Below are 12207 nucleotides of genomic sequence, written 5' to 3' on the forward strand. Positions count from 1 at the left end.
GTTATTCACCACATCAATAGACTTAAAGATAAGAACCATATGATCATCTCGATAGATGCAGAGAAAGCATTCGACAAAGTACAGCATGCCTTTATGTTCAAAACATTAGAAAAACTAGGGATAACAGAAACTTACCTTGACATTGTAAAAGCTATCTATGCTAAGCCTCAGGCTAGCATCATTCTGAATGGACAAAAGTTGAAGGCATTCCCTCTAAAATCCGGAACAAGACAGGGATGCCCTCTATCTCCACTTCTATTCAATATAGTTCTCGAAACACTGGCCAGAGCAATTAGACAGACGAAAGAAATTAAAGGCATAAAAATTGGAAAAGAAGAACTTAAATTATCACTATTTGCAGATGACATGATTCTATACCTAGAAGACCCAAAAGGGTCCACAAAGAAACTACTAGAACTAATAAATGAATTCAGCAAAGTGGCAGGATATAAAATCAATACGCACAAATCAAAGGCATTTCTGTATATCAGCAACAAAACTTCTGAAATGGAAATGAGGAAAAACACTCCATTCACAATATCCTCAAAAAAAATAAGATACTTGGGAATCAACCTAACAAAAGAGGTGAAAGATTTATACAATGAAAACTACAGAACCCTAAAGAGAGAAGTAGAAGAAGATCTTAGAAGATGGAAAAATATACCCTGTTCATGGATAGGCAGAACAAACATCATCAAAATGGCGATATTACCAAAAGTTCTTTATAGATTTAATGCAATGCCAATCAAAATCCCAACGGCATTTCTTGTAGAAATAGATAAAGCAATCATGAAATTCATATGGAAAAATAAAAGACCCAGAATAGCAAAAGCAATTCTAAGCAGAAAGAGTGAATCAGGCGGTATAGCGATACCAGATTTCAAACTATATTACAGAGCAATAGTGACAAAAACAGCATGGTACTGGTACCAAAACAGGCGGGTGGACCAATGGTATAAAATAGAGGACACAGAGACTAACCCACAAAGTTACCACTATCTTATATTTGATAAAGGGGCTATAAGCATGCAATGGAGGAAGGATAGCATCTTCAACAAATGGTGTTGGGAAAACTGGAAATCCATATGCAACAAAATGAAACTGAATCCCTTTCTCTCGCCATGCACAAAAGTTAACTCAAAATGGATCAAGGAGCTTGATATCAAATCAGAAACTCTGCGTCTGATAGAAGATAAAGTTGGCTCAGATCTACAGATTGTGGGGTCGGGCTCCAAATTCCTTAATAGGACACCCATAGCACAAGAGTTAACAACTAGAATCAACAAATGGGACTTAATTAAACTTAAAAGTTTTTTTTCAGCAAAAGAAACAATAAGAGAGGTAAATAGGGAGCCTACATCCTGGGAACGAATTTTTACTCCTCACACTTCAGATAGAGCCCTAATATCCAGAGTATACAAAGAACTCAAAAAACTAGACAATAAGATAACAAATAACCCAATCAACAAATGGGCCAAGGACCTGAACAGACACTTCTCAGAGGAGGATATACAATCAATCAACAAGTACATGAAAAAATGCTCTCCATCTCTAGCAGTCAGAGAAATGCAAATCAAAACCACCCTAAGATACCATCTCACTCCAGTAAGATTGGCAGCCACTATGAATTCAAACAACAACAAGTGCTGGCGAGGATGTGGAGAAAAGGGTACACTTGTACATTGCTGGTGGGACTGCAAATTGGTGCGGCCAATTTGGAAAGCAGTTTGGAGATTCCTGGGAAAGCTGGGAATGGAACCACCATTTGACCCTGCTATTGCCCTTCTCGGACTATTCCCTGAAGACCTTAAAAGAGCATGCTACAGGGACACTGCCACATCGATGTTCATAGCAGCACAATTCACAATAGCTAGACTGTGGAACCAACCCAGATGCCCTTCAATAGACGAATGGATAAAAAAAATGTGGCATCTATACACAATGGAGTACTATGCAGCAATAAAAAATGACAAAATCATAGAATTTTCAGGGAAATGGATGGCACTAGAGCAGATTATGCTTAGTGAAGCTAGCCAAACCCTAAAAAACAAATACCAAATGTCTTCTTTGATATAATGAGAGCAACTATGAACAGAGCAGGGAGGAAGAGTAGGAAGAAAAGAGTAACATTAAACAGAGACTTGAGATGGGAGGGAAAGGGAGAGAAAAGGGAAATTGCATGGAAATGAAGGGAGACACTCATTGCTAAACAAAATTACATATAAGAGGTTGTGAGGGGAATGGGAAAATAAACAAAGAGAGAAATGAATTACAGTAGATGGGGTAGAGAGAGAAGATGGGAGGGGAGGGGAGGGGGGATAGTAGGGGATAGGAAAGGTAGCAGAATACAACAGTCACTAATATGGCATTATGTAAAATTGTGGATGTGTAACTGACGTGATTCTGCAATCTGCATTTGGGGTAAAATTGGGAGTTCATAACCCATGTCAATCTAATGTATGAAATATAATATGTCAAGAGCTTTGTAATGTTGTGAACAACCAATAAAAAAATGTAAAAAAAAAAAATAAAATAAAATAAAATAATTGATGTAGATTTAGTGTTGGTGATCAAAACAGACTGCATAATAAGAATTTACTGAATGAAACAATGAATTAACAACAAATAACAAACAAGCAAAGCTGTCCTTGGCCACTCAGAAAAAATTGGTTTATAATGGGAAGAAAATACAACTATGCATCCTGAGTACTTAAACCATGGCGGTATGCTTTAACAAAGTCTTTCCATCAATATGATTTTATTATCTTTGGTAGTTGTAGATGGACAGAATACCATCATTAAAATGTATTGCATGATTTAAAAAAGTGTGGTTGAGGGGAGAAAGTACCCTTAACCTATGCTTTCTCTTCTCTTTTTCCTGTTTCAGCTGATTCATGACCATAGTAGCTTGATCATGCTGATCTTGAATCAAACAGATCTGACCCCAGCTTCGTTCATTCTTAATGGGATCCCAGGCCTGGAGGACATGCACATCTGGATTTCCTTCCCATTCTGCTCCATGTATGTTGTGGCTGTGGTTGGGAATTGTGGACTCCTCTACCTCATCCGCTATGAGGACTCCCTGCACAGACCCATGTACTACTTCTTGGCTATGCTTTCTCTAACTGACCTTGTCATGTGCTCTAGCACAATCCCTAAAGCCCTCTGCATCTTCTGGTTTCACCTCAAGGATATTGGATTTGATGAATGCCTGGTCCAGATGTTCTTCATCCATACCTTCACAGAGATGGAGTCTGGGGTGCTCATGCTTATGGCCCTGGACCGCCATGTGGCCATCTGCTACCCTCTGCGCTACTCAGCCATCCTCACCATGATGTCATTGGAAAGGCCGGGCTTCCTACTTTCTTGAGAGCAGTGCTGCTCATCATTCCCTTGATTTTCATCACCAAGCAATTACCCTATTGCAGAGGCAACATGATACACCATACTTACTGTGATCAGCTATCTGTAGCCAAGCTATCCTGTGGAAATATCAAGGCCAATATAATCTATGGTCTGATGGTTGCCTTCTTGATTGGGGGCTTTGACATCTTGTGCATCACAGTCTCCTACACCATGATCCTCCGGGAGGTGGTCAGCCTCTCCTCAGCAGATGCTCAGCAAAAGGCCTTCAGCACCTGCACTGCCCACATCTGTGCCATTGTTTTCTCCTACAGTCCTGCCTTCTTCTGTTTCTTTTTTAACCACTTTGGAGGCCACACAATCCCTCCATCTTGCCACATTATTGTGGCCAATATTTATCTGCTTTTGCCTCCCACCATGAACCCTATTGTCTATGGGGTAAGAACAAAGCAAATACGAGACTGTGTCATGAAGATCCTTTCAGGTTCTAAGGAGATCAAATCCCAGAGTGTATGAAAGACACATTTCTCAGGAAAAGGGAGGAGGATCCAGGGAAAGAGAATAGGAAAAATGATACAGTTTTTTCTACTTATTTAGTCAGAGGCTAGTGATGCCTTCCTAAGAGTCCCATTTTGTCCATGACAAGAGGGTGTTGAATGGTACATCCCTATTAAATAGTCTCAAATTCCAAGTCACTAACAGGTCCTTTCTCTGAGTTTTTATTCTCCACAATTCTATGAAGAATTTTTCTTACATTTAATCCACATTTCCATGAACAAACATGAAGGGAATTGGAGTCAATTTTCAGTAGAAGTGTCCAGAGGATGGAGATCATGAGACCATATACTAATTCATCTTGTTTTCAAAATAGTGATCAGAATGTCCAGTTTGAAGGGCAGTTGTGACTACCCCTGCAAAATGCATGCTGTCATTACCAAAATTCCTCTACTGTCACAATGCTGTCTTCCTAATGGATAAGCTATGAAACATACATGAGGACTTTAGTGTGAAATTTCACTTTTTGTAGTTTTAATTTGTAAATATGTCAGCTGACCACATTTCTCCCAACTTGATCCAAACAATACACTTCCCCATAGACTAAAGAGATACATAGTTCTTTCCAAGATCACCTTCAATATCAAACACACTAGAGAGATAGAGAAGTCCTTTACTTACACTAAGAAGAATAAAAATAAATATTATCTTAAGAACGTAGTATAAGGGAGGTACAAAAATACTTACCTTGCCTTCTTCATATTTGAGAAGGAAACTCATGAAATAAGCTACATTCTCTAATTTTTAAGATTTTTATAAATTAATAATTAGAGGACAGACTTAAAAAATAGTGCTTTGATGTGATTCTACATCATGTACAACCAAAAGAATGAGAAGTTATACTCCATTTACGTATGATGTGTCAAAATGAATTCTACTGTCATATCTAATTAAAACATAAAAAATAATATTTGATATTAATGCCACCAAAGTGATACCAATTAAATAGGAATATACAATAAAGTCAATGATTTAATCTCTCTCCATTCAACAAATAAGAATGCAAATTTATTCACCTGAATCAATTTACATGTACTCATGAATTTCTATTTAATGATGGTATTTCTTTCTGTTATTCTTATTTAAAAATCCTACAAAACAGCTATGCCACTACTCAAAATACAATCACCCCTTTAACTACTTAATTAAAGAAAAACTTCTGTTAAAAGAAAAAAAAAAGTTAACATTCACTTTCTTCATTTTCTCCACCAAAATCACTCTTCCTGAACTTGCCATTCTTCCCAGTTATCTTGAATTGCTTTTGTCTATTTAACCTGTGCCTTTCATGTTAAATTGCATAGATACTTCTCTGTTCTCATCTAACAGAGCCTCTCAGAAACTCTATCAAAAAAAAGAAAAAGAAAAAACAAAAAACACTATTATTTATTTATTTCTTCTGCCTGGAACACTATTTCAGAAACACTGATCAATTCATATTTTTTTAACTTCAGAAACACTAATCATTTCATATTTTCCTTGCTGAAGACATATCACAAGCACCAGAGTTATATGATGACATTGGATACCTTTGCCTTGCTTTTGAAGCAGATGGAATGATTTTAAATAGTCTCAGTTGAGTGTCATGCATACTGGGTTTTGTACATATACTTTCGTAAGCTAACAAGACGTGGTTCAACTGAGTGTTTTTCTTATAAATCAGTATAGAACTCTATAAAATCATTTTTTTCTATGCTTTATGTGCATATAAGATAACTATAAAATTCTTAGTTTAATTTTAATATAGTAAAAATATTTAAAAGTGAACTTTCCCTGGTAAATAATGCATTATTATTGTGGTGAACATGCTGTGATCATAATCTTATTTCAAAACATCATTATTGATAACTAATATTTCAATTATATTTTTATAAAATCATGAAGAAACTATGTGCATAATTTTGTTTATACTGTCTGTAATGAAATTGCTTTTGAAATTAGTGTTAAATATTTCGCAAATGAATTGAACATCTTTTCCTATTTTACCAAGTTCTGGGGATACTTTACATAATCCAAGAATAATCTATCTTGAAGTGTACTCATCAAAATAGAGAAACAATATGGTTCTGTTGGTTTTTTTTACAGCATATTTACTTATTAGAAGAAAAACAGTGAGCTGTATTGGTTTGAATGAAATATTAACTTCTTTAGTAAATTGCTCTATTTGTATTTGTATTTCTTGTGTTACTTTTTATTCTCAATTTTGTTAGGAACTATTGTTTGTAATTTGATTGGCACTCTTTCTTGAACTCATGTAGTTTATTTGTTGCACGGTGATTTTACTTGGGAGGGAGCTCAAATGTGACTTATGCTCTGAATTTTCCTTATTTCCCAGAGATGTATCTATATTAAAAATATTTTTACATGTAAGCTTTTCTTTCCACTAATCTTATCTATTCTCATGCTTTACCTCTGGCTTTGTTTTATTAATCCTGTCCTTGTTCTTTTTAATTAACACATATTAATTGTAAAAATAAATGGTATTCATTGTGGCATTCACATATATGCATATATGGAGCGTTGTGCAGTTCTATCCTCTTCTACACCCTAAATCCTATGGAAATTATCCCCTTCTCTACTTTCAGGATCACATTTTTTGTTGTTTCCACATATGAGCAAAAACACAATATCTGCCTTTCTGTATCTGGTATATTTTGCTTAACATGATATCTTCCAGTTTCATTCATTTTCCTGCAGATGAAAGAATTTCATAACTCATTACATCTGAATTATACTCTGTTCTGTATTTTTGTGTTCTTTATCCATTAATCTGTTGACAGTCTCATAGAAGAATGAAATTATGCCATTTGCTCCTGCAGAAGAGATCATCATGTTGAGCAAAATAAATCAGAAATACATATATTACACATTTTCTCTCATATGATAAAACTAAAAAAAATGGGGGAAGTATATCATAAATGTGAATGTGGCACTATTAGTGTAAAGGAAGGGGATTGGGACAGAAAGAAGAAGACAAAATGGAGGTAATAGGGAGTGAATATAATCATGTTATAAACATGTACAACATATGACACAAGGAAACAAACTATACTGTATAAGAACAATTTGAAGTAAATTTTGAAGACACAGTTCCATGTAATATTTAGTACATGTTTTGGAAAGAGCATAAGTATCCAGTAACAACATCAAAACCAAAAGGAGATGAATAAAGGAATACATGAATTGTCAAATGTGAATAATTGAATCATTTTGTAGTTAAATACTTTCTATCTGTATCTCTCAAGGCCTTAAATACAAAGAAATGTCTCGAAAATACTATTGAAATCATTATTTTTATTAAAAATAACATGATCATTCTCACTCCCTTCAGTATTCATATGCTCACATGCAAACATGCACATAGGTACACGCAAATGAAATTATTTCACTTTTTTTATGTATTATCACATAGGCCATAGAAAGCTCCTGAAGTCTTTATTCCACTTCCCTAAAATTAATGTTGTTTCCACACCAACTCTGATATATCCTTCAGGATATATAAGATACACTTTCCTTTAAAGGTTCAGTTTAATTCAACAGATATCAAAGGATTTAGACAGTGAGTACCAGGCATGTATACATTGTAGATTGCGATATTGTTTAAATAAGACCCAGAATAGCTAAATAAGATTGTTTCCATCTCTCTGTTTTGTCATTCAGAAGTGAGGTGTTAAAGGACATGCAAAGGGGTACTACTTACCAAGTATTTTTTGTTGATATTAGTAGATACATTGGTGAGAGCTGCTTTGAATATATCCTAACTGGTAACTATAACCTCAGAAATACAGTTTTGATTCCATCCACCTAGTTTAAAAACAGACAACATTGAGAAGATTGCTTGTCTTTGAAAATGTTTACTCTTTACAATTCTTAGATTTCTATTCAGTGCTACTTTTCATAATGAGTATGAATATTTGTTTTCCCTAGACAAATTGACACTATTGGAAATGGTGGAAATCAGGAATAAATTGAAATGTAAAAGAACCAAATTAATGCCATTTTGTTCTGATCTGACTCCATTTCATGGTTACTTAACAGGTTTCTTTTCAGCCTCCTGACATCTGGATCTCTGTGGACAGTACAGTAGGACCTTCCTGCATCTCTGACTATGGCACTTATGTATAACAAAGATGACTATGAAATGTGTAATCAAACAATTTTCTCATGTAATCAAAATATCTGTCTCAACAGAGTCTTTCTGACCTATATTTGCTAATTGTTCTTGTGATTTTTGCCTTTATGAACTCTGTACTTCCAACATTCAGTTGCTGGGAGTTCTTTGTGATGTTAGCCTGCCATACTCATTAAAGGACTTTTCTCCCCTTTCTATTTGGCTCAATATGTGTGGTGGTTTGTAATTCCCATGCACTCTGTAACAGAATCACCCATGACAAGAAGAACGAGCTAGAGAAGTGTTGTTAATCATGGCCAGTACCCTATTATATTTACCTGTCCTCCCTTGTTCCTCCAGAGAAGAATCTAATTAAACTGTTCTTTTCAACATAGACTTAGACATGACTATGTTTCACTCATCTTAGGAGAAGTGACTGGAATGAGCCCACAGTCACGTGGACAGAAGAACTTGAGTTGAAAATATTGAGTATGATCAACTTTTGAAATAAACTTACCATGTATGGGTTTTGAAGTGAGAATATACACTGGATGCTTTCAAAATAATATTTTGTAAGTAGTGATGCTCTTTTTCAGAGTTATTACTTCAGTTGACCTTACACAGAAAAATGTGTGCCCATTTTCCCTGCAGAAATGTAAAGTCATATGGTATTAAAAGCATTTTAGATGCATTGTAAAATGTCTAATTTAATTTGTTCTTAGTTCTATATATTACTTGGTATCAGTTAGAATTTTAACCCAGAGATTTAAAAATACAATGAACATGAGACATCGACTTTTGTTACAATAAAACCAATATTACCAATTAAAATTACAACTATGAAAGTGTGATGAGAGATATAGATAGGATATTTAGAAAGAGTTTGGGAATATAAACTCTTGAGAATACAGCAAATGTCACCACAGCTATATATATCCTATTATCAACTAAGGGCATCTATGTTTTCCCCATTTTTTCTACTTGTTTTTGTTACAACAACATATAATAGTTAAGAGTTGACTCTTTTTTTTTAACATTTTTTTAAAGAGAGAGGGGAGAGAGAGAGAGAGAGAGAGAGAGAGAGAGAGAGAGAGAGAGAGAGGGAGAATTTTTAATATTTATTTTTTAGTTCTCGGCGGACACAACATCTTTGTTTGTATGTGGTGCTGAGGATCGAACCCGGGCCGCACGCATGCCAGGCGAGCGCGCTACCGCTTGAGCCACATCCCCAGCCCAAGAGTTGACTCTTAAGTCAAATTTATTGAGAGAGAGTGTTATGGTTTGGATTTGAGGTGTTCCTCAAAAGCGCATGAGTGAGAAAATACAAGAAAGTTTAGAGGTGTAATGATTGTGTTATGAGAGCCTTAACCGAATCAGTACATTAATTCCTTAATAGGGATTAACTGGGTGGTAAATGTTGGCAGGTAGTGTGTAGCTGGAGGAGGTGCATCCCTGGGGACATGGCTATGGAGTAAATATTTTGCTCCTGTTGAGTGGACCTCACTCTCTGCTTCCTGGTGCTTTGTTCTCATCTGCTTTCCTCTGGCACACACTTCTTCCATGATGTTCTGCCTCCCCTAGCCTAGAGTAATGGAGGCCACCATTTATGGATTGAGACCTCCAAGGCTGTGAGCCCCCAAATAAACTTTTACTCCTCTAAAGTTGTTCTCATCGTTTTTTTTTTTTTTTTTTTTTTGACCACAGGAGAAAAAAACTGATTAAGACAGAAATGAACAAGTAAAGATTGCATTTTTTCAGCAATTCGTGACAATGTTCAAGATAAGAGACAGGTATATTATACTATTTTATTTATTTTGTTTGGGTTTAAAAATCTGTATTAAAATTCTTGTATAAAAGATGAAGTTTATCTAACATTAAACTCTTAGGATTTTGCTTACCTTTGGGGATGAGGAAAGGAGAAAGCAATTTTCAGCTGGGTATAAGAGAAGATGGTCTGTTTCTTGTTTAAACAAGTGTTTTCACTGTGTAATTATGCAGAGACCGTTATGTATGCACAGCCTGTGCATACATTTGTGCAGCATGTTATCTATGAATAAAAAATTTAATTATTAGGAGCAGGGGATGTACCACATTGTTGCATTGATTGTCCAGTGTATGTGATGCCCTGGGTTCAATCTCCAATACCACCTAAATATTTACTATTAAAACCACATCTATATGTCTAGCTTAATTCCACCATCAATTATAACTTAAAAATGCGTTTTTTACAATATATATCTCTACACACAAATACACACACACAAGTTTGTAACATCTCAAATATATAACTTTAAAAAGTTATTATATAACCTCCATCAACAGAAGTTTCATACATAAAAACCTTCATTGTGTCTGCACTTTAGATCTCTAAAGCAACCAATTCATTAGCAAAGCCAAACCTCACAGTCAGACTGTGATATCAGATCACCTTCATCTTCTGCTGCTATTATGACCTACAACATGAATGATCTTTAACAGTCCTGATTTTCTGTAATAGTCAGTTCTTTAGTTAAAAACATGGAAAAATATTATCAAGTTGATGGAATTTTAAAATGGTTTATTGAATAAATAAATGGATTGTGTCTCCTATTAGAGTTCCTTTTTCATAAGAAAGAAGTAAAAAAAGGGAATGAAAGGATGAGAACATGAAGGATACTAAATTCTGTTTAATATCATGATCCTGGGTCAGACAATTTCCAACACTCTCAGGTTGATATTTAATAGATGTAACATTCAGCTTTTTTTCTATTACTAAAGGATGTTCCAGGATCTCAGAGATTCCAACAGCTCTCAGTTTCAGGTCTCTGAGTTCGTTCTGATGGGATTCCCAGGCATCCACAGCTGGCAGCACTGGCTCTCACTACCCCTGGCTCTGCTCTACCTCTTAGGCCTTGGGGCCAACATCCTGATCCTGATCACCATCTACCAAGAGGCAAGTCTGCATCAGCCCATGTACCATTTCCTGGGCATTCTGGCTGTGGTGGACATGGGCCTGGCTACCACCATCATGCCCAAGATTTTGGCCATCTTATGGTTTAATGCGAAGGCCATCAGCCTCCCTGAGTGCTTTGCTCAGATGTATGCCATTCATTGTTTTGTGACCATGGAGTCAGGCATCTTTGTCTGCATGGCTATAGATAGGTATGTAGCCATTTGCCGACCTCTGATATATCCATCAATAGTTACTGACTCTTTTGTGATCAAAGCAACCTTGTTCATGGCAGTTAGAAACTGTCTAAGTCCAATTTCAGTGCCCATCTTAGCTGCTCAGAAAAATTACTGTCTTCATAATCAAATTGAGCACTGTTTTTGTACTAATCTTGGAGTCACTAGCCTCTCCTGTGATGACAGGAAAATCAACAGCATCAATCAGATATTTCTGGCTTGGCTGATTATGGGAAGTGATCTGGGTTTGATAATTGTATCATATGTTTTGATTCTTCAGTCTGTACTGAAGCTCAACTCCAAAGAAGCTGCATCTAAGGCCCTAAATACCTGCACTTCCCACCTCATCTTAATTCTTTTTTTCTACACTGTCATTGTTGTTATTTCCATCACTCATAGTGGAGGAATAAAACTTCCCCTCATCCCAGTTCTACTCAATGTGCTACACAATGTTATACCCCCTGCTCTCAATCCCATGGTGTATGCCCTCAAGAACAAGGAGCTCAGGCAGGGCTTATGCAAGTTGCTTAGGCTGAACATCAAGAGCAAATAACATGGAAAAGACACGCTTTTTATTTTCTCCACAGTTACCCCACTACAGTGTTCAGTGACTACAAATATGAAACGTCACTAATAGAGATACAATAGCATCTTTTCAATTTTCATAGGAAAGCCATGGTAGCAACTAAAGCTTCTGAACAAGACACGTGGAAGCTAATATTTGAAATCTCTGTATTACCCGAAAAAAATCTCATGACAAGTGTAACATAATGATGCTATTTGTTTCAAGAAATCCAATCGCGAGATGTGAAGAATTTACAATTTATTATGTTATGTATTTTCCATAACTAGAATGTTCAAATAATGTTGAGAAAATATGGTTAGAGAAAGTATTTATCAATATCTACTATTAAAATTGAGTGCATAGTACTTCTATTTTGATGTAATTATTGATAAAATAGGAGCTTTTTAATTAATATTTATTGATGCATTATAATTACATGTAATAATGAGAT

General features: G+C 35.7%; 1 protein-coding gene and 1 pseudogene across 2 annotated transcripts; both read left to right on the top strand.

Annotated features, from left to right (window-relative positions):
• Nucleotides 1–2914: 2914 nt before the first annotated feature.
• LOC308642036 (olfactory receptor 52N4-like) lies at nt 2915–3879 on the top strand (annotated as a pseudogene). The gene has a single exon. The product of its transcript is annotated as an olfactory receptor 52N4-like (transcript).
• A 6905-nt stretch (nt 3880–10784) lies between these two features.
• Nucleotides 10785–11744, top strand: LOC308634702 (olfactory receptor 56B2-like; the record flags this gene model as incomplete). The annotated part of the gene is made up of 1 exon (XM_081268723.1): nt 10785–11744. One exon carries the CDS (start codon nt 10785–10787, stop codon nt 11742–11744), a length of 960 nt encoding a protein of 319 aa, XP_081124849.1.
• Between the last annotated feature and the right edge of the window lie 463 nt (nt 11745–12207).

The sequence above is a fragment of the Spermophilus citellus genome (genome assembly GCF_964194105.1).
Source record: "Spermophilus citellus genome assembly, chromosome: 2".
Taxonomy (NCBI): domain Eukaryota; kingdom Metazoa; phylum Chordata; class Mammalia; order Rodentia; family Sciuridae; genus Spermophilus; species Spermophilus citellus.